Here is a 24,711-nt window from a genome sequence, read left to right as displayed (position 1 = left end):
AAAACAACAGGAAATCCAACAAATACCTAATATTGATAAGGTGTCTCACACCACAACTCTTTACCTCTTGCGTGTGAACTAATTTTGCACCTATCTACATACAGTGCTCTGAACATACCTGTTCTTGCAATGTGATGCTGAATCTTTTTCGGAATAATTCTTTTCATTTATTTCCAGTGGAACCTTGGTTCACGACCATAATTCGTTCCAAAACTCTGGTCATAAACCGATTTGGTCATGAACCAAAGCAATTTCCCCCATAGGACTGTATGTAAATACAATTAATCCGTTCCAGACCATACAAACTGTATGCAAATATATATATTTTTTTTAAGTTTTTAAGCACAAATATAGTTAATTAAACCATAGAATGCACAGTATAATAGTAAACTAAATGTAAAAACATTGAATAACACTGAGAAAACCTTGAACAACAGAGAAAAGTTACACTGCAATAGTTCGCGCTATGGCTCTACCAACCGCTCGCTAAAAACACTTTTTTTTTAATGAGTTTTAAGCACAGGGAAAAAAATTAACATTTTAAAAAATCCGTAATTTAATAAACCACCAAGAAAAGTAACATTGCAACAATGCACGCTACGAACCGATCGCTATAAACAGAAGTGAAAACAAAATCAAGCCCAGTGCATTCTTTAACTGCCTTCTCTACCTTATGAGACCAGCCCTCTCTCTCGCTCGCGCTGCCTTTGTGTGTGCGTCTGTCTCTCTCGTGCTGCCTGTGTGTGTGTGTGGCTGGCTCTCTCTCGCTGTCTGTGTGTGTGTGTCTGTCTCTCTCTGACGCTCTCTCTCTAGCGCTGCCTGTGTGTGTGCGCGGCTCTCTCTCTTGCGCTGCCTGTGTGTGTGCGTCTGTCTCTCTCTGGCCTGCCTGTGTGTGTGCGTCTGTCACTCTCTCTCGTGTTGCCTCTGTGTGTGTGTGAGTGTGTGTGTGTGTCGCGCGCTCTCTCGCGCGCTGCACAGGAAATGCACAGGGAGAGACTGAACATGTACAAACCGAAAGGGAAACTGGCTTGTTCGTATACCGAGGCAAAAGTTTGGCGAACTTTTTTGGTCGTAAACCGATTTGTACGTGCACCGAGACGTTCGTGAACCGAGGTTCCACTGTATCTCACTGTACAACTTTCTAATCACTAAGCACCCTCTTGGCAGTAACTGTTACTGCTGGGAGATTATCCATTTTTGTACATGTGAAAACATACTATAAGCTTTGGAAAAATTCAAGTTTAGAGCATTCACTTCTTCACTCTCTGCATAATTTAATTTGCTGTTAGTGTCTTAATACACTTCACCTTTTCCTTGACTGTTCTTTTGCTTCTAAAATTCTGAAAGAATCCACTATTTGTAAGGATAGCCCAGTGAATATTTAGATAATTAAAATCCACTGTGAGTGTAACATCCTCCTCTAATAATATTATAATATATTCAAAAAGACAGAAACTACATTGTCAGGGCTCTATAATACACTTCCAATATCATTCTTCTACTCCTAATGCTTTTTTGGATGAATCGAGAAATCTTCACAAAGATGAAGCTGATCATCCAAATAAAGAAGATGTGCATTTAATTTCCGTTTCACATAAATCGCAATCCACCTCCCATTTTGTTTTGCCTATCCTTCCTAAAAATATATTAACCATCTATGGTATAATGTGAAAGTTGTGAAAGTGTGCATTGGATACTTGGGCTTCAGTCTTTACACATCCTACACCATGTCAACATTATGTCATTAATTACTATAACATATGAAAACACTTCATGTCATTATTACATATAACATATGAAAACATTTTCTGTTTTAGCTGTGTGTTCAGCATTTCTTGCCTCACATTTCCTCTGTCATGTTATATTTACACAGACTGTTGTACACACTGAACACACATGAAAGGAATGTATTTCAAATTACAGTATTTCATTACCTATGTAATTCCTTACACATGCATCGCCATATTAACACTTCAACACAGACATCAGCTGTGAGGATTGCAGCAGGGTGATGCCGTCATCTAAGTATCAGGCTGCGTTCTGCTAATCCACACATTTCCAAAACAAAAGCGGGATATTAGCGCAGTGATAAAGAGCTACAAGCTTTTTGACATATGTCAGGAAAATTTAAGGAGGTCATGAGCAACAAATAAAATCTTAAGTGTCAGGGATTCTAGTGTTAAATGGCAACAGAGACATGAGCACTCAAGGCTCACTGATGCCCGCGGGGAGCAAAGGCTAGCCCAAATGGTCTGATCCCACAGAACAGCTACTGTAGCAAAAGTTGCTGCTTTCCATGAGAAAAAGTTGTCAAAACACACAGTGCATCCCAGTTTGCTGTGTATGTGCCCTTGCTAACCCTTATCCACTACTGAAAGGACCTACAATGGGCACATAAATATCAGAATTGGACCATGAAGCAAAGAGAAGAAAGTCTTCTTTTAGATAATCTGGACAGCAAGGGTGTGTGTACATCGTTTACCTGGCTGCAGGATGCACTGTGGAAAGAAGGCAAGCCAGTGGAGGCAGTGTGATGCTCTGGGCAATATTCTGCTGGGAATGTTGGGTTCTGGTATTCATGTGGATGTTACTTTGACACATACCACATACCTAAAAATTGCTGCAGACCATGTACACTCCTTCATTGCAATAGTATTCCCTGAAGGCAGTGGCCTCTTTCAACAGGATAATGTGCCCTGCAACATTGCAAAAAATGTTCAGGAATGGTCTGGGAATTATGACAATGAGTTCAAGGTGTTGACTTGGCCACCAAATTCTTTATCCAATTGAACATCTATGGGATGTGCTGGAAAATACAAGCCCAATCCATGGAGGCCCCATCTTGCAACTTACAGGACTTAAAAGATTTGATGTTACCATCTTGGTGCCAGGACACCTATATACACAGAAACACAGACACATATGTATACTTCACTGTAGCTACATGATTGGCTGCTTGGATGAACAGGATATTTGCATTATTTATCAGGTGTAGCTGATCAAGTGGCCACACAGTGTGTCTAAAACGAGGTATGACAACTTAACTTCCAGAATGAACCTGTAGAAAACATAAGCATATCTATCTGTGCATTAGTGGCTACTGTCACCTTCAAAGTAGTCTCCTTCCGCTGCTATGCATTTAGTTAGATGGTATTGCCATTGCTGGAGACATACCTTTGCTATGTTACACTGGATGTCAGAAATTTCTGAAAATTTTTGTTTTTACAAGGCAGTTATTATTTTAGAGAAAAAACAGAAATAACATAGGGCTATTCACAACTCAGGAAATTTGGTAATTGATTTCTTAGCCAGGAAGTCGCAAGCTCTGAGCACATCATTGCTTGGGGAGTGGTAATCATGGATGATCTACTTCCGACATCATCATTCACATCTTCTCGCCTCTCCTTCAACCTCTTATGCCATTCAGAAACACCTGACTTTTTCACATCATCTTCACCATATGCCACTTTAAACAGCTCCAGCATTTACTAGCGCTGGTGACACTACACAGCCATTCCAGGAATTACATTGACACACCGTGTTTATTATTCAAGTATTCAGTGAAAATTACATTTCTTATTTTCCAGTCAACTTTATGCTGACATTAATTACTTAAAGTTATGCAAGTAGCTCCTTGCAACTGTGACATGGGTCTGAAGATTAATGTGTGAATGAAATAAGTAAGTACATTCATAAAAACAGAAGAAATTAGTCTGGCTGCTTTGGTCAGAATTAAAGAAAATTCTGGCAACTCCTTAACAATTGACTTGTGTCTCTCTGGCCAGCCTACGGGATATTTATTATGTTATGCACCACATAAAATGAATACAGGAAAATACTTCAAAGTTTTCCTTCTGTTTTCAATGTATTAAAGAAATCATGTTTTAATATCCAAAAGTGAAAGACAGAATGACGAAATATGGCAGTAGTAAAATGGGCAGGCTGTTTCTTAATCATAAATAAAAGAACAGAATTACTGGTTTAAACAAAAATATATTCCTTATACTGTAAATTTTGAATTTTCAAAATAATTTGAGTATGTAGATATGTGTGGTCAATCATAGACTGAGTAAGTTTTTGGTATGTTATCTTTTTAAATACTAAATTATGTTTAAATAAAATTCTTTTCAGATATACCTTTAGTACAGAGTTTTTTTTTTTATTTGTACTCAACCCATTGTTTCATGTGTAATGTATGACTGAAAAGTCTGAGTCTTTTGAGATGATGATAAGTTTCAGAAAAAGATCATTGAGAACTAAACACAGTTAACTGCAAATGTAAGCAATACAACTGTGGAGTGAAAGGGGCAATACACTTGCTACCAGATATTTCCAAGTTTATCCATAGGTTACAATTCCATGCATAGATCAGGAAAAAGATCCTTTAGTGTATTATTTTAGATGTTTTCATGCCGTCCTGTTAGGTATAAATTTTAAAAATATTCAGTGAAAGAATTTCTGTTATGCAAGTTAAAAATGCCTGACTGTAAATTAATAGCATTAAACGTATGTCATCATAAATACATTTTTTAAATGGTATAAAATAAGGAAAAACCCACTTTAAACACTCTTCATAACAATTACTGATGCACAATAGAGAACTGTAGACCTATGAACTGTACATAGACATTTACTGTACTCATTGTATTAATATGTCACCAATTATAACGCCAATTTCAATTTTTTAAGTTGTGCAGGAAAAAAGCCTTCAAAACTACAACCATTGTACATTAACTAGTCACGTATGAACTTCCATAAATAAAAGAACAGGTGCTCCATCTAGTGGTCACTTCTTATGATTTAACAAACAAAAACAGACATCACAAATTCACACTCACTGCTTCTAAGACTTTGATTTTTTCCTCCAGATCTCTGCTGTTGCCTCTAACTGTGCTGATGTGGTTTAAAACAACCTGCCTCGGGTGCATCGATCTATCATACTGAAGGTACATATTTCTCCAGAACCTATAATTACAAGAAGAAAGAAGATTTAAACATCAGAGTAAAGTGTGTTGCGGATTTATAGGTGCATTTCTGAAAAAGCGCCTTGAGCATGGGAAAGGCACTATATAAATAAAATGTATTATTATTATGATACATACATAGGCAACTATAACAAACATGTAAATGTGAAAAATTACCCAAAATGTTTGGTTCTACCGCAAAATTACCCTAAAAGATAAATTTCACATGCCCAGGGTCAGAAACATAGAAACACAGCATATTGTAAGAAACATGCTTAAGACATTTATAACAATAATGTATAGTAACATTCGCACATCTCTCAATTCAAAAGTCACGATATCTTTATTTATTTATTGTGCTTCTAATTATCCTGTCCCCCTTGTTAAGGTCATCAGTGTCATAAAGTACCAAGTATCAAGATTACCTTTGTCAGGAGGGTGGACTTTTGTACACATTTATGAATGAATGAAGAAATTAATTTTTAACAACAAAATCAGTATTTCACAATTTCCATTTCAGTCTTCATAGTCTTCAGTCTTCAAGCATATGTAAGCATCCTGATTAAGGCAGGAATTGTAGTGCAAGAGGAAGATGCAAGGAATAAACTAATAAGTGGTTAGTTTAGTTTAGAAAATAACACTGTATATATTTTTATTCAAGACGCATACAAATTTGGCAAATGCCAATGAATTAGAAATAATACAAAGTTTACTCACCAAAAGAAAGAAGTTAAGAGCAAGAAACAGTTTTTAGGGTTCACCGCATCAAACCATTCATCAAACATCAAAGCATTCAGATTTATCCAGTTGGAGTGGCATTGTGGCTTGCCATCACATGTTGGAATACCAAAACTTGAACACATACACCACCCAAATTTTTGTTGGTACTGCAACTCGTGCACACATCACATTAATTTCTGACGATGTGCTCAGAAGACATATCAAAAGAATGCTGGATACATGTGGCAGTATTGGTAAGAACTTTAAGCACACTGACTGAAAAAAATAAAGATAAAGAGGCCAGAGGGATCCTTAATGTTTACTTTCTCGTATACAAAGTATAGGGAAAGTATTGTAATCATCCAAAAATTCGATGTCAAGATTTTAATGAATCTTGATGTGTTGGACCTCCCTGAGTCCAAAAATACCATTTTTGGAATTATGTCTGTGTGCCTGTGTGTGTGTGTATGTAAACACAATAACTTAAGTATACTTTCACTTAGGTCAACCAAATTTTGCATACAAGTATTAGGTATAACATGTAGATTTCTATCAAGTTTTGGGCTATTTCCACTAACTGGAAGTGGTACATTACCTTTTATTCATGCAGTTGCAGAGTCCGATTAATTCAACTTTACTTTTATGATAATTATTCAATATATTATTAATTTGATTTGATTTGTTGTTGATTGTTATTTAATGTACATAATATAAAAATATAATCATTGTCTTGCAGTTTACTCCTCAACTATCCATTCCCATATCTGAGCATACAAGAAAGTCTAGGGGATACCACTCCCTATTTTTTAATCTAGAAAATCAAATCAGTAGTGGATAAAGGTCAAGTTAATAAAAATAGCACTGGTTTTAGATAAAAATATCTTTTACTTCTTGCAACCTCAGGGTTGTTTATTTTTATATAATTTTGTTAAGCATAAAATAGTACATGCTGTTCAGCAGTCTCTTGTGTAATAGTTATTATGATCTGATCACTTTCTTATGGGTACAGAGTAAGAGGGCTTGAAGGGGCTATGATCTAGCAAGACTATTCTCCACAATTCCTTGACCAGCCTGGCCGTGGACTTTGCCACATAATGGGTTTGATATGGTTACCAGAAGACTGCCACATAATGTGTTTGATATGGTCACCAGAAGACAAGGAGATGCATCATGAACTGACGTGTTAAAAAAGCTTTTTCCATTTCCTGAGAGCTGTGTACCACCATCAATAGAAATGTATGCCTGGATCTAGTCTCACTGAAGCCAGACATATATATCTCTGTATATACTATACATGTCTGAAGACAATCATGAGTAAATACTGCCTAAAACTGGGTGGGAACAATTAGATGGCTCACACAGTGTTACATTTCTAAACCAATTCAAAGCCTCATGAAGGCAACATTCAAAGTAGGGGTAATGATTTTGAACTGCAAAGGTCAGAGGTTCTCTCGTTAACCAGGTCCAAGAGAGCGCAAGCTTCCTTTTACGATGAACTGTCTACATTTGAAAAGTTTCATAAGAAATCCCTCTTTGTTGAATGTGTAGAAGAAACACTGTACATTTTAAAAATAAACATAACCTGTTTTAAAAATAAACATAACCGGATGCAAGGGAAAAAAAACCTTTCTGTAGTATGAGGTTATACATTGGCTTTTGACGCTATCAATACACATATGGTAAACATAAACGATACGTTGCTAAAAGGACTGTGTGTGTTCTCTGCTGTTCATCAATAAAATGATAAATGTATTAGTTGATGTAAGCTTGAAAGAATTGGCAGCTATATTTGTGAAACTATGAACTGTAAAATATGCATTTGAAGTAAACAGTGTGTCATATTCCGTCAAAAGGACTACTGTTAAGAGAACTGATAATAAACAGCCACTGGAGATGCAGATTTCAGTACTCAAAACATCCCAATCAACAAATCTGCCTAACAATACCAGTATATGATGATGTTGCACAACATCCACCTTCTGACTACATGTCTAAAAGAACTAAAGAAATTTAACATTAATGTTGAATTAGAAATATTAATATGTCATGACAAAATAGTCGCTACGTTTTAACTCACTGTATATCCATATACCACAATGTCTACCTAAACTGTATTTGCTGTTATGTCATATAGTGATGCAATAGTTAAAATAATAGAAAGATATGGTAGCAGACAGAAGCACTTATAAAACATATGGAGCCCAGTAGCTGCGGTGGCATCTGTGGCATGTCTGTCTGTCTCTTCTGTTGTGGCACTTATTACAAATTAATCATTAAGCTTTAGTTATCTTGTGGTACTGAGCTCCTGAATGGATAACAGCAATTTTAGCTTTTGTTCAGTACCTTTTGCTTTCTCAATCTCTGGCGGTGATTTAAAACGCAATAACTGGAGAAACTGGGGACAGCTGTTTTAAGAAGAAGCCCTGTGGTTGTAGCCTTTGCAGCAAAGTATTTTGCCGCTATTTACTATACACTTTTAATGGGTTTTCTCCAGGCATGTATTCTTGTTTGACAATCACATATGGCCTTGTGAGACTAGCCTGGTTCAAGTAAGAATGCTCTAGCTCTAATATGTCAGAATAAATGGAAACTGAATTCCATCAACATAAAGTCTGTTTTTATGCCAGGAGCATCTGTGATGTGAGACAATTTATGTGTGTGTTTCCCCCAAGGCTGGATGTAAAGATAGACTTTGGATGCCTTAGGTTGAGTAATGCTTGCTTTTAGGTACTAAAGAGTGAAAGATACCATACAAAATGGGGTAAGGTGTCAAGGATGGAGTCTGCTAGGTTTTATTATACAGATCAGATTTGCAATATTAAAGGAGTACTAGTACATCATTTTAAAAATTTCACTGGGGAGGTTCATAGTTAAAAGCCCTGATTTACCCTGGATAATGCAATAGAGTTCTATTATGTCTGAAAGGAAGTTGATGCTGAAAATGGAACTACACTGGGGTAGCAAGAAATAATTTATTCAGAATGCAACTCATCCTTTACTGTATATATCCTATGAAGAGACCCACTTGTAATTGAATCAGAGGCTAGCCAGCTCAGATCTCAGGTTTAACACTGTGTAAAAATCTTAGGCCATCCAAGGACATTATTTTAAAGCTACAGTAGTTACCTAGCCAGTACAGGTTCATTTGCATGTAAAAAATACTATGGAGCATTAAAATAAACAAATTAATATGGTATTAGTGAGATTTTTTTAATTGTGTCATAGGTAAAGATCTCTTTCTGTTCAATTAACATGATTCTGTCCTACATAACAAACATTATAAAATAAACTGTAAATATACTTACTTAAAATTAAATGGCATTGTATTTGGTTCAAGCACTGGGTGTGTTTCAGCAAATCCGGGTTGATAAAGAGGGTTTAGATAGTTCTGATGGTTATTCATAAGATGAGGCCACAAGGAGTATGTCTTATCTTTCAACCTACACAAATAAAACAGTGCAATCAAAAAGAAAGTCAATTTCCTTTTATACTTGTACCATAAACAGCAAAGAATAACAGAGATAAAATGTTTTTCCGATGTATTTTTTCTCAAAACAATAAAAAGGTAACTTTATATTTGTATCATAATTATGATCCTTTAAAAAAATCTATTTCTAAATAAACAAGACAATACTGAAACTCAAAGAAACTGTTAATGTAGTATCATATTGTACAAAATAGAATTCTACACATCATATTCAAATCCCCAAATGTTAAAGTTCTGATTAAGCTATGATAATTCAGTTTTATTGGGTATTTGAATGCAAAAATGTTACACTTGTGTACACAAATTACAAACTTTTAAAATGTAGTTCATTGGCAACAGGAAACAAGTAAGCAACTTATTACTACCCTTTAATCTTCCATATACAGTAATATGAATGTAGATTTGGTGTCTCTGAGGCTAAGGATCTGTGCTGGTATCCAGAAGGTTGCTGGTTCGAATCCCCGTCACTGCCAAAAGAGATCCTACTCTGCTGGGCCTTTGAGCAAGACCCTTAACCTGTAATTGCTTCAGGGGCGCTGTACAATGGCTGACCTTGTGCTCTGACCCCAAGGGGTATGCGAAAATCAACAAATTCCTAATACAATAAATTGTATAAGGTGAAATAAAGAACAAAAAAAAAACAAAACAAAGCATGGAGTTCCCAGACAATCTTTATGACTGCAAAGGCTTGGAGCCTATTCTGGGAATAATGGATACAAGGCATGAAACAGCCCTCTACAGCATGCTATTCCACTGCAGGCCCCACTCATAGTTTGCACGATGTGACACTAAAATAAAAGAGTACCTCATATGTATAATAAGTAGCAAAAGTTCTTAGCAACACTAAAAATTAGTGAAAATGTAGCACAGACAAAGTAAACTATAGTAGAAGATTAAATAATTCATGTGTACATAGTACATTAACATTTATATTTGTATGTCTCCTGAAGAGTGATAGCAGTGATGTTAACAGCTGTAGAAGTGACAAAGTGAAGCCTCAGAAGCCTCACTTGCTGCTCTCCTTATTTTTTCATTTCACCCTTAAAAAATAAATTGGCTCTGTAAATAAACTTTAGGCAAAGACTTTTAAATTTAATCACGGGGAATTGAAGTCACAAAAAACAACTTTTAGCATTATTTAGATCCTTAATATAGAGTGCCTTTTAGCCTAATGTGAGACTCTACTATGTAGTTAGATACTGTCCCTCCTTTTTTTGCAAAACCTTTTTTTTCTGGCTACATATAAATTAGGGAGTAGAGGTAATGATCAGAACCAATAAAAACACAGTATAATCTGCTATGTAATAAATAAAACAGTGCCTGTCAACTGTTCTAGCTTTCTTTTACTTTTTGACTAACAAAACAAAAATATTGTGTATTAAAGAACTACAAATATTATGTGTAATTTATTGATTTAATATGTGTGGTTATTAGTGTTACAGTAACATTTGCCAAGAAAACACAAAACTAAACATTACATACATATAAATGTATCCAGTATCAGTATATTTACAGTCCTCTCCACAATTAATAGCAGCCCTTGTAAAGATGAGTAAAAAATGATTGTAAAAACTAAAAGTCACCCTTTTGGTAAATTACCTTAATCTTGCACTGAAATAAATGAGAGGAATCCAGCCTTTAATTGAAAATAATCCCTCACAAAGAAACAATGTGCCACAATTATTGGTGCCCCTAGAAATTCTTATGATCCAAGTGTAACTGAAGCATTTTTTTCCATTAAATGTTACTATTTTAAGTTGATCAGAGTGTGTAGGAAAAAGTGATCTATGACTTCTTGTTACGTAAGGGTATAAAAATAAGGAGGCACAGAGGTGAAATTCCCTTACACATTTATCAACATATGAAAGATAAGAGAACACACAACTCAATTGAGAGAAAGTTGTGTAGATCTTCATAAGTCAAGGGATGTCAATAATTAGGTTAGGACAATAACTAAAAGATTAGGTCAACTGGAACCGTTACTAACTTGCCTAGAAGAGGACCCAAGTTTATTTTTCCCCCAAACATGGTGAACAGGATGGTAAAAGAGGTAAAAAATCCTCAAAGATTACTGTTGAATGAATACAGAAAAAAATAGTATTTTGAGGTCACCAATTCTCCAAAACTACCATCAGAAGCCACTTCCATGCCCATAGAATATATGGAAGGCATGTCAGAAAAAAAGCCTTCCCTATCATTTAACCACAAATATAAGTGCCCGGAGTTTAGCAAATGCTAATGGAAATTTGATTTGAGCCAAGTTCTTTTGTCAGATAAAGTGAAAATTTGGTGGATCTGGCATAAAAATAAGGATGGCTACTGTAAAGAACCTGATCCCCACCACCAAGTATGGTAGATGCTCTGTAATGTTGTGGGGCTGTTTTTCCACCAAAGGCCATGGGGATCATTTTAGGGAATATCGCATCATGGACTTTATGAAATACCAGGGGATTTTAAATTTAAATCTGGCTGCCTCTTCTAAGAAACTAAAATTGGGTCATCGTTGGATACTCCAGCATGACATTGATCCAAAAACATATGTCCAAATCAAAACAAAGTCAAGTTAAATGAATACAATATCAAACTTCTGCCATGACCACAACTATACACAAGCCTAATCCCAATTGAAAACCTGTGGGAGGAGCTGAAGAGGAGAGTCCAAAAGAGAGGACTGTGAATGCTCTATTAAGATTCTATAAAGAGGAATTGTCTCAGATTCCCTGCTCTTTATTCTCCAACTGTATAAGGTGTTACAGGAGAAAGTTCTCTGTCTTTTTATTGGCAAAGGGAGTTTGTACAAAACATTAAATGTAGGGGTGCCAACAATCATGGCATGTGTGGTTTTGTTAAAAAATACTGTAATTTTTTCTTGATAAGGGAATTTTTTTCTCCTAATAAATTAACTTCAGTTAAATTTTGTTGTTCTCTTTTTATTCAGTGTGAGATTAAGGTAATTCACCAAAAGGTGAATTTTTTATAACATTTTGTCCTCATCTTTACTGAGGTGCCATTAATTGTGGAAAGGTCAGTATATCAGTTTTTACAATTAGTCAGTCAGAGTATAACTATTGCAGTACACATTCTCATACAACATCTGGCAAACTGAGCTTAAACAACTATTACTGAAAATTTATAACTGAATGAAAATTTTGCAAATATGAAGAGTAAGAAAATGGAATATGTTTACTTCAGCCTTCATACTTCAATTTATTACTACTAAAATGCATTTGACCAGTTTTTATTTAGAGTTTAGCATATTCCTATGGATGCATAAATATGACGGATACAGAGCAAAACCTGGAGGCAATGGTAATGGTAAGTTTAAATAAAATAAAATGTTAAATTCTGTTTTCTGCAGTAATTTGCAGTATTGTGTTTTTGTTATAAATATAGCAGAATTAAAAGGAACACAATTTACACTCCAAATAGCTGGCGCCCTGCCCGGGATTTGTTCCTGCCTTGCACCCTGTGTTAGCTGGGATTGGCTCCAGCAGACCCCCATGACCCTGTGTTAGGATATAGCAGTTTGGATAATGGATGGATGGATTGTCACACGATTAAAAACTATGTACTGTATACATCATCCATCTATCATCTTCGAAACCAACATATCCAGAGCAGGGTCATGGGGAACCTGGAACCTATTCCAGTAAGCACTGGGCGGGAGGCAGGAACAATCCCTGGACTGGGCTCCAGTATACCCCTGGATGTATACATCACCTCTTCCACCAATAAGTATTATTGAAAAAACATGAGACATCTCTGACATCTCAGATGATTTGCATTATGAATAATGAATTTAGATAACTGTGTGAATAATATTAGTAACATTGCATTTTTTTTCTCCCTCATCTTACCTCATCTCTTCTCGTTCCCTTTGGCAGTTACCTAGAAAGTTGCCAAACTGGCATGAGTGAACATGCTCATGAATTTGAATGAGAAACCATTCATTATACTCAAATGCCATTGGGAACTGTTCTAACAGATGCCAGACACACTCCAAAAATTGGGTAAATACAGGAGACACTTCCTTAGGGTCCCCATCCAACTGATCACACCTAAAGCAAAGAAAAAACAGTGACAACATTTAAATGTAACTATTAGTATTTTATCCTATGACTGGTGGAAGAAAATGGATTTGTAGTCTTAAAACTATTAAATAGACATCAATAAGAATCATAAACATTTAATACAGTATGTTCTCCAGTGATACTTCTCTTAAACACTGCATCATGCAGCAATTGGGGCAAAGCTGGAGTTCATTTTAAAATCACTTTGTAATCTTTAGAAGATACTGGCAAAACAGAGAGTGAGGAGAAAGAGGATTACTCTGCTTTCAGAAAATTATTTAATTTTGGTGTAAAAAAGTGGCCATCAGAAAATGTAATACAGCAAACTAGAATAATGCAAACTAGAGGTGAAAATAACTAATTCAGGTAGAACTTTAGAACTCTTGGAACTATTATTGGCTATGCTAAAATTAAAGACTAACAAATAATTCATATTTCCTACCAGTTAAGATAAAAATGAGCCCTTTCAAGATCACACTAACAAAAATCCAAGTGTTTTCTTGTTATTTGCGGTCATTGTTCTGAAAAGTATTTTGACAATTCAGTGTAATAATTAATGATTACGTCTGTGATAGTCTTACTTTGATATCATGGATTAATATTAAAACAAATTACAACAAAACTTCCACTCATCCATCTATGAGTCACAGGAAGTAACAATTTCTAAAATAGGGCCAACCAGTTTGGAGTTGCCAGCAGAGAACATGGCAATTAATAATAATAATCACTAGTATTAGAAGCATGTTTCTCTTACACTGATTTATAAATTGCATTTTGTTATTGGGTGTATATTCTAAATGGTTTACCAATTGCAAATGATTATTTTAAAATAAGGAATTTATTCCTTAGGATGTGAGCAGACAAGAAAAATGCCTCAAAAAAAAATAGTTCCAAGAATTTTTTGATTGAATAATTATTTCTTTCTTCCTTTCATTCTTTATCACAAGGATGCTTCATAAATACAGAAGGCAAATTTTCTTAAATGAAAACCTTTGCTGCTTCAAAGTGGTTGTACAGTATTTGGTAAGTTTTAAGGCTTTTCATTCACCTATGGACCCTGGCATTTTTAAAATTAAAAAAAAAAACTCCAGTTAAGAACATAATTTTACATGGCAATTTTATATATTATAATTGTGAAGAAATAATTTCACCTTGAAAAATACTAGGGTGTTGTACCATGTTAGCCATTATGAATGTGGTAAGAAGTTAAGCAAAATGAAGCCTTTTATTGGCTAACTAGAAAGATTACAATATGCAAGCTTTCAGGGCAACTCAGGCCCCTTCTTCAGGCAAGACGTAAAATACCTACTTTATCCTTCATGTATATACAATAGTAATTGAAGATTTAGTTCAGACTTAAAAAATACTATACATCACATTGTACATTTCAATACCTGTCAGCAAATTTATGCCCAAATGAAATCCAGTCTTTTTCAATCAAAACCTAAAAAACAAACATAGTTACTTTAAAATCCAGGTAATAAGATATAGACTTGACAATTCTGCATAAAATATGTTATATTACCTAAAATAATATTTACTGTAGTTTAATTCTATACGTCCCAATAAATTCATAGTCTATCTTTGCATTACCAAAAGATTACACAAAAATGTATAGGCATTACGAAAGAATTTATCTAACATTATGGGTTTGTACATTAAGTTTAGAATTACAGGCCTAAAACTACCCACATTTAAGACACTAATAAGTAATTTATATAGTTATGATGACAATGAAGCTTTTTGCCAATGTGCACAAACTCATCTCTTGTGCCTTTTAATAATCATAGCATTCAGTAGTATGCTCACAGTTTGCAACAAACTAATTCTATATTCTCCTCTTTACTATAAATACTGAAGATAATATAAAAAACTTTAATACACTTTAGAAATTGCTTTACTGTGATTGTTTTTCACATGGAAAGCTTACGTAGTAATATTGTACTAAGCATTTTTTTAAATTACAGAATAATTCTGTTTAAGCTAAACATATTTGAGCTAAAATCTGCTATTTAATTGCAAAATATTGAGATTACATGGTCATGGACTTCTTTCACTGGGTAGAAAAGTTTTTTTTTCCCCAGGAAAAACCATCATGAAGGGTTGACAAGAGCTTCTGGTGCACAAACTCATTTCCAATAGGAATATGGTTTGTTAATCTAACAGAGCTTTGTAAACAGAAAATGATGTATTACTTTGCATGCTATGCATCACCTATGTGAATGTAAAGAAGATGGCAAGCTCTGGTGAAGGCTGACAGTGATGTTCTTCAATTTCTTTTACACAGTGAACATTTCAGGTGAATTAAATTTCACTGTATGACGTTATGTGTTTACTCTCTTGCAGCCTACTATACGAATATCATCTAAATTCACTTTATATCAAATTACATGTTGTCTGCTGTCTTTAGGCCTTGTCACACACATGCGCATGGGAGGCAGCTAAAGGGCTTGAGTAAGGGCAGTTCCGAGTCATATCGGGATGTGGCAGAGTGCAGGGTTCTCCCCTTTTTAATTATTGTATGGGCGACAACCCCGGAGCATATTAGATATCCTAAAAGAAGGATGGGAAGAAGAGGCTCTTCCCTCTACAAACATACTGGAGTATATCGTGCAATTACGCCATAGATTTGGTAAGATTCGGCCCCTCCTTAAAAGTCACATGGAAGAGGCCCAAGCAGCACAGGTCCGATATTACGACCGCGGCACGTCTCTCCGGGAGTTTCTCCTGGGAGATCGTGTCATGGTCCTAGTACCTACCTACCTCCCTCTCTAAGTTGCTTGCCCATTTGCAAGGCCCCTACGACGTTAAGGAGAGGAAAGGACTCGTCGACTATTTGGTGAATCAACCCAATCATCAGCCGATGGAGCGGGTTTATCATGTAAACCTGCTGAAACCTTGGAAGGACAGGGATCCCAAACCCTCCTCCGGTCAGCCCTGCTCACTCTTTGCTCAAACGGCTAGCCTTAACTTCGGACGGATTTAAGTCCCAGACAACAACGGGAGCTGGAAACAGTTATCCTGTCTATCCTGGAGGTAGTGAGTGAAAACCCTGGAAGGACCTCTCTGGTTGAGCGCAACATTATGACAGAGCCCGGGGTTATAGTCCTAGAACGTCTGTATTGTCTTCCCGAGGGAAAAAAGGGCTGAAGTGGAGCTTGAGATCAAGCACATGCTGGAACTAGGTGTAATCGAGGAAAGTCATAGTCCCTGGTCCAGTCCCATTGTATTGGTCGCTAAGCCTGACGGGAGTTGGAGGTTTTGCAATGACTTCCGTCGGCTTAATGAAGTCTCCCAATTTGATGCCTATCCAATGCCAAGAGTGGACGACCTCCTCGAGAGGCTTGGACAGGCTCTAAATTTTAACACACTGGACATGACAAGGGGGTACTGGCAGGTTCCTTTAACGGACTCCCGAAAGGTTAAAACACTGGCAGTATTGTGTCCTTCCATTTGGGTTACACGGGGTGGACAAAGTGCTCCGGTCTCATAACTCATACACTGCTGCCTACCTGGATGACGTGGTCATCTATTCCAGCACATGGATGGAACACCTACAGCATGTCCGAGCGGTATTGCGGACACTTGGTGAGGCCGGGCTTCGTATTAATCTCAAGAAATGCTTCTTTGGATTGAGCGAAGCCAAGTATTTAGGCTACCTGGTGGGTCGGGGTACCGTGAAGCCACAGTGCTCCACAGTAGATGCCATTTTGAAATGGCCCCATCCGCAAACCAAGCGGCAGGTCCAAGCCTTTCTCGGGTTAGCGGGGTACTACCGCCGGTTTGTGCCTCGGTTCTCGGAGAGAGCGGCGCCCTTGACTAATTTGACAAAGAAGAGGGCCCCAAACATTGTGGTAGGACTGAAAAGACAGGCGCTGCATTTAGTGACTTGAAGCAGGCCCTTACGTCCGCACCTATTTTGAAGGCACCTAACTTTTCTTTGCCTTTCATCCTCCAGACAGACGCTTCAGACACAGGCCTGGGGGCCGTGCTGGGCCAAAGTGTCAATGGTGTGGAACACCCCATCATGTTCCTGAGCCGGAAACTGTTGGACCGGGAGACCAGGTATGCAGCGGTGGAGAGAGAGGCTTTGGCGATTAAATGGGTGATTACTCAGCCTAGGTGCTACCTGTTGGGCCAGGAATTCACCCTTGTCACGGACCATGCACCTTTACAGTGGATGGCCCTGCACAAGGAGTTGAATCCGCGGGTCACCCGGTGGTTTCTTGACCTCCAGCCGTACAAGTTTTCACTCATTCATTGCCAGGGTGCTCTTCATGCCAATGTTGATGCTCTTTCTCGGGTTCACGACCTCTCGGTCAGGGTCACACATGTGCGCATGGGAGGCAGCTAAAGGGCTTGAGTAAGGGCAGTTCCGAGTCATACCAGGATGTGGCAGAATGCACTGACTCTTATTCTCCCTTTCCTGTAGACCATTCACGGTAGATTCCAACTGGCCCTCTTGACGTCACTTCCGGGACCGAGCCTATGGAAGGAGACCTTGCCAGCTCCGGCCCCTGTGATGTCACGTCCGGGCTCGAACCAATGGCTGAAGACCTTCATGAGCCAGACCCCTATGATCTCACTTTCTGTCTTCCCCTTTAAAAGCCTCCACCTTTTCCCTATTCCCTCAGTTCTGTTTTGGACTCGGTTTTGTGCACAGCAGTGCTGTATTTACTTGTTCAACTTTGCAGCCAGGAAATCAATTATATGGGTGGCTGCCCCAAACCTTTCCATGACTCTGAGTCGAGTTTGTGACAGCCTGTAAATATGTAAATAATAATCTTCTTGATGGAGTGTTTGAATAACATTTTAAAGTTAATGCGCACATAGTTTTGGATCATTTTCCTACTGGAATATCCAATGATGACTCAGTTTTAGTTTCATGACAGAGATGGCCAGATTTAAATTACAATACAGTAATCCCTCACCTATCGCGGGGGTTACGTTCCAGAGCCCCCCGCGATAGGTGAAAATCCGCGAAGTAGCGACCTATATTTATTTTATTATTTATACATATTTTAAGGCTTTATAAACCCTTCCCACACTCTTATAAACCTTTCTCACTCTCTTGTTAACCTTTCCCACACTCTTATAAACACTTCCTACGCTCTTAAACACTTTCTACATTCTTAAACACCGCAGACCAACACTGCACACTGCACGCAGTGATCAGACGTCAATGTGTCTGCACTCGCTTTGTGAAGGGGAGCAGCTGAACTCACGCTGAGCAGAAATGAACTTTGTGCTGCTTCTGCCAAAATGCCTGCTTGTTGCTCTGCGCGTTCGGAAGGAGGAGGAGTGTGTGTGTGGGTATGTGAGGGCTGAACGCACGTTAGCTCAAACCCCCCTCCCCGGAGGCGCAGTTCGCATTGTCAAGGGGTGGGGAGCTGAATGAACGCTAAGGAGAAGTGGACTTTGTGCTGGCTTTGTGCTGCTTGTCGCTCTGCCTGTCAATAATTTAAAAGCCTGTACATCACCAATTTTCCTGTCTCACTGTCTTGTCTTGCGTGAAGTTAAAATGCTTTATAATAGTGAGATGTTACTCATATCCTTAGCCCGACATGCACATATCACATATGTTAACAAAGTGTGTTTTATAAGTTTACATGTGTTTAAAGCATGTGGGATGGGTATTTTAAGGCTTAAACTATAAAAATGTTTATTTATATGGTCTTTCTATATCGCGGATTTTCTCCTGTTGCTGATGGGTCTGGAACATAACTTCCGCGATAGGCGGGCAATCACTTGTATTTAAAAACCCGCGAAGTCGTGAATCCGCGAAAAGTGAACCGCGAAGTAGCGAGGGATTACTGTATTCTGATATTTCATGGATTCCATGATGCCACATTCCCTAAAAAGGTTCCCAGAGCCTTTGGAGGAAACACTCCCCCACAACATCACATACCCTCCATACTTGAAAGTGGGGATCAGGTTCTTTTGGCATAGCCACCTTTTTTATGCCAAATCCACCTTGAGTGTTTGTTGGTAAAAAGCTCAAATTTTGCTTTGTCGCATTTACTAATATTTCAGGAGCTTACATTTATGGCTAAATTACTGAAAAATGATTGTGTGGAGGTGGTGATTGATGGTAGTTTTGGACTCCAAGATGCTATTTTTTATATATTTCTCTAACAGTGATCCTTGGGGAATTTTTTACTTCTCTTACCATCTTCTTCATTCCCTGAAATACGAATGTCAACACATGTCTGTTTTAATTGTGTTCTCTTATCTTATCCTGTGTTGGTCAATGAATAAGGGAATGTGACATCTTTTCCACCTCATATTTACATGTACCCCAGTGCAACAAGAAGTCATGGATTACACCTTGAAATGTCCTACACATTCAATTTGAAACAGTAAGATATAGATGGACAAAATAATTCAGTTATACTTGGATCAAAAGAATTTCTAGGGGTGCCAACATTGTGGCACATCTGGTTTTGTTAAAAAATAATTATTTCTTTGTTAGGGATTATTTTTTTTCTCATAAATAAACTTACTTCAAATAAAGTTTGGATTTAATTAATTAACCAAAAGGTGAATTTTTTTATAACCCTACACAAACAGTAAATTCAGAATTTCTTCATATAGAAGCAAAAATAAAGACAGAATCCAGAAACTAAACATAAAAAAGAAACACAATTTACAGAATCAGACATACCATAAAACCTTTGATTGTTCTGTAGTAAGGGTCCATTAAGAGTGATCCTAAGGAGCAAACTTGTGCAGTACGGTCCCAGCCATCAGAACAGTGAACCAAAACACTTGCCCCTTCAGCAGTTATAGCCTGTTGTACCATAAGTAAAACATAAGTAATTCATGTAAGAGTGTATTAGCCTTTACACATCAGATATATAATATGAAAACCAAAACACACCAAGCAATAAAGTGTACTTGTGGCACATTGTGCTTTTAATACAGTTATTACAAAACACATGATGTCTACACTTTCGATTAGCTATAACAATCTAACTGCAAGAGGCTGTCCACCCAAATTTTGCATTAGCTCTCAAAGTAGTGACTGTGCTTTTCAACAGAGCATTTTCTGCATACACAATGAAACCTTTTATGCAGCATGTTTCCTGTTTATAGTACCATTGTCCAAGCACTAGGATAAAGATTAAACAGTTCTTGCAAAGAAGAAAATTACTGATACATTTTTGAATACATATTAAATTTATCATGTGTTTATTGACCTAACAAGTTTTAATGTTTTCAAAAGACTGTATATCTGGACAAGATGCCAGTCTGTCTTCAGGCACACTTTGTTCTTGTGAAACCTGCAAATATATATACTCTTATTAGGAATAATGATAGCAGCTACAAAAATAGATTGAATATGGTATTCCCAATAATTATGAATTTCAAGTACAGTAAAAAATGGTTAAAAGCACTAAACACCTTAAAATTATCAGTTTTCCTACAAAATCTCTTTACCATTATATTAAAGTAACCTTTGGGTAAACGAAATAAATATTGTGATATATTTTCTTCACAACACCATCTATTACAATATCAAAATAATGTATACTTTATGTACAAAGCTGGCCCAAAATGAAAACTTACTTTTGATAAAGTGATAGCAGCATCCAGAATTGCTTTAATGTGACGTAGCCATCCTGAATTTTCTATACCAGTTAAAAACTCTGTTACAGACAAAGACTTGGAACCTATAACTAAAGATTAAAACAAAGATGTTATTAAGCAGTATTTACTGCATGAAAGGTAACCTATATTATAATTTAAATAATACTATAAAATAGGTGTCCAATCTTGTTAACATACCTACGTGTGACAATTTAATTAATCAAAATTAACAATCATGAAAAAGAATTGAACAGGATAAATGTCACATTAAAAAAATGAGGTACTGCAATTAAAAATCTATTACTTTATACAAAACAAACACCTTCATTTTACCATGTACAAATATTCAACTTATACACTATTCAAATATCAAAAACTATTCACTTTTGTAACTTTTATAATATTGCATCTATTACATTATATTATTTCCTGTCCATAATCATCCATCAATATTAGTCTTCCCTACTTTATCCAGTCACGGTGAAATATCACATCTCCCAGCACCAATAAGCAGAATGGGAAACCAGCTCTGAATCAGACAAAGATATGTCACATCACATCATTGTAATGTGCAACACTCACGTGAATAAAATGCATAAAATAAGCTTTAGGCAATGGGCATGACCTTGAGAAAGGGGGCTAGGATGACTTGGCTTATCAGGATTCTACAATTGTCAGATTCTCAGAGAAAACTAGTTTTAATAAGAGGTCAATGTACTCTTTGAGAAGGTAACCATTCTTGAATGAGATTGCTTAAGAGGAAATACAGTAAATCCCATTGTGCAGGGAGAGTTCAAAATGGTATTAGGATATTCTACTGGAGTCTTCCTATAGCAGTGATGAGCGAACTCCACAGTGTTTGCTTCACCTCAGGTTCAGAGAAATCACAGAAGTGTTTGCAAATATCACCGAACTTAGCAAATTGCATTGAAGTCAATGGGGATGAACTAAATGAACTAGATTTGACTAGATTATAATGGTCCAGTCATTTGTAAAGTGTCCCTGATGGCTAGGGAAACGTCTGGCAACCATACTGGGCTGAATATTGTGGCCAAAAAGTTAAACTGAGCTTTGCAGCACCAGTGCCAACTACTGCAAAACTGTGCAGTCAGAGACACGCAAACGTAAATTTCATCAAAACAAAGTGGAAACGCTGAAATCGTAGTCAACAGTCAGAAAAGAAAGGCAGTTTTATGTTGATTTATGTGAGAAACCATTGCTTTGTGTGCTTTTCAGAAAACAGCCCAGCAGCAGCTCCCCTCTCCCACCTCACCTGCACTTCTGCCATGGTAGCGCACAGGGCAATGCACTCAGCAACAGACTTATTATGTAGATTTATGTAAGAAACTACTGCTTTGTGTGTTTTCAGAAAACTGAGTTTCTGAAAGAAAATGGAAAAAAAAATCAACCCTAAATGAGTTAAAGGTAGAAAATTGGTATGTCGTGATTGAAGCCACTGGTTTCAATCAGTTCTATTTTTTTGAAGTCATGATGGCTCTCCACACTGTCTGTGCTGACGCTTTGCAATTTTTGTTCTATCAAAAAGAATAAAACATCTTGTACATAGTAATAAATCTTTTGCTATTATTATTATTTGATAGAGACTTCTGTGTTTGGGGATGGGGGGACATCAGGCTCTTTCAAGGTTTGTTTTCATGGAATTCCAAGATCTACCTGTACATTTGGCTACAAGCACATGTAACACATTATGCACACTGTATATGTTTCATAAAAATAAAATTTGAGCACTTGCATTTTTTACTTATCTGTTAAGCTCACTAAAGTGAGTTCACCTACTACACATACAGTATTAACGGGCTTTATGGCTTTACAGCCATAGCATTTGTTCTTATGAAAAATGTAAAAAAAAAAAGTAGTGTAAATACTGCTGCTATAGTAGTTCACCAGCTGCATTAGCACCTTTGGTTTCCATAAAGTCGGTGTGTTCTGTTTATATCTGCATGAGTTTTCTCTGCTACCCTTGAGTTTCACTCAGTTTTTAAATCTGCACTGTGTCAGCCAGTAGACTAGCAATACTAACTGTGAGTGCAATCGTGTGCTCTTTATAGTGCCAACTACTGCGTAACCGAGACTACATGAGATCAAAGAAGAAAGAACATAGTGAGAGATGCGCAAGCTTTGTAACCAGTATGTAATGCACATGAATAGCATTATATACCCGAGGGGTTGGTCCCATCCAATTTTTGCCATTACAGCTCCCATGGATGATGCACTGGCCTTGCAAACCATTATGAGATGCTGGGGGGAAAAAAGTTACCCTAAACTAGATGGATTATTAGTAAATAATTTGATGAACAACAATGAACGTGAACACAGCAAATTCACTGCGAATAACACTTTGGCAAAATTTGCTGATCAACACTACTACACAACATTCACACATTCAAGTGACCACAGTATTGGTTAATTGCAAAAAAGCAACCTTCATGCCATTCCAGGGCATAGTGTTTTAATTAGTTGAAATGCTTTCTATCTAGTGTTGACATGTCAGCCCTGCAAATGAACAGGAAAAAAAGGATATCCAAAACTTAGTTAATTCCTCAAACATGGGATACTGGCCACTGTAAAAGTAGACCTTTAAACTAGGTTTTTCATTGCTTTATCTAGAGGTGAAGACCTTGCATCACTTTCACTTACAGAGCTAAAAACACATCATCATGTATTAAAGTTTAGAGTGCTTAGGGTCTTCTATACAAGTTTTAATTTTACTTATTTTAATATCTTCTTTTCACTTGTATAGATGTAAAGCTGGTAAGTGTGTGTGTGTTGGTTGGTATTCTTATCTACTGCTTGGTATGCACTAAGCTACAGTAAAACAGAAGAGTGTCTAGAGCTGAACCTTGGGGGACACCCAGGTCATTCATCTGTTTTTTCCAGGCATAGGGCTGAAGTGTCTAGAAGCAATTGTGATCCCATAGCACTTAAGTTATCCATAACCTTGACACATAATCCTCTGCGAAAAATAGCTGAAATGCTTAAGAGTTTTAAGCTAGGTTACTGTTAAACTGATTTTGTCTTATTTGTTTAATCACAGAGAATTATATTTTTCCTATCTAATATAAGACACCTAAATACTATTACTATAATACAGAAATACATCTTGCAATCTTGTAACACATAGGCTCTGGGCTACTCATCTATCTTCAAAGCAGAAATCTGACTTTAATCAATAATTCTCCAATACACACTCCAATATACTGACCTCTGAACATGCTTGTTACTTTTTTGTCTTTTTTAATAACACATTTAAACTGCTTAGCAACCATCATTAGTACTTCCTCTCTTCTTAACTTTAATTTAATAAAATTAAGAAGCTCAATGTTTTATTTCTCATTTGTACTATCTGATACAACATTTTATAAACATCTTTTCCCTAGTTTTTCACTTTCTATTTGTAACTCTCATTATTGTACAACACTTGGTGCTACTTTTGTGTATAAAAATGTTTTATATAAATAAATGTCACTATTGTTGCAATCGCAATATTTCAAAGTACTGCTAACACTGAAAGATTCATTTTAACATTCATATTGAATTGGGTCAGAAATATTTTTTTTAAACAATAAAATAACACTAGAAAGCACTAACACATACATCAACATAATTAAATAAGGCAAACTGGAAAAGCACCGAATATAAAAACAGTAAAAACTGACATTCTATTTAATGTTAAAAAAATGAGGCTATACAGATGATAATTAGTATACAGTACACTGTGGTTATGAGTGGAATATGCTATATAAAAGTAAACTGAATTGATACGAACTGAATTCAGTAAGTAGTTCAGTATGTCTGCTTGCTATCCTTAAAACCCATTACAAGCCTTTGTAAATATAAAGTTTCTGTAGAAAGTCTACAT

The 24,711-nt window shown here is 36.6% G+C and overlaps 1 protein-coding gene across 1 annotated transcript in view; it reads right to left on the bottom strand.

Moving 5' to 3' along the window:
- Window positions 1-24,711, bottom strand: part of mtmr6 (myotubularin related protein 6) — a 56,680-nt gene that overhangs the window by 5,418 nt on the left and 26,551 nt on the right. The window contains exons 8-13 of the mRNA XM_051926388.1: window positions 20,811-20,920; window positions 19,906-20,031; window positions 14,636-14,685; window positions 13,029-13,229; window positions 8,990-9,124; window positions 4,839-4,965 (exon numbers count right to left, since the gene is read on the bottom strand). Coding sequence (XP_051782348.1) covers window positions 4,839-4,965; window positions 8,990-9,124; window positions 13,029-13,229; window positions 14,636-14,685; window positions 19,906-20,031; window positions 20,811-20,920 — 749 coding nt within the window. The remainder of the gene's footprint in view (window positions 1-4,838; window positions 4,966-8,989; window positions 9,125-13,028; window positions 13,230-14,635; window positions 14,686-19,905; window positions 20,032-20,810; window positions 20,921-24,711) is intronic.

The sequence above is a fragment of the Erpetoichthys calabaricus genome, chromosome 4, assembly GCF_900747795.2.
Source record: "Erpetoichthys calabaricus chromosome 4, fErpCal1.3, whole genome shotgun sequence".
Lineage (NCBI taxonomy): Eukaryota > Metazoa > Chordata > Cladistia > Polypteriformes > Polypteridae > Erpetoichthys > Erpetoichthys calabaricus.
Note: the sequence above shows the minus strand (reverse complement) of the source record. Positions and strands in the feature narration are given on the sequence as shown.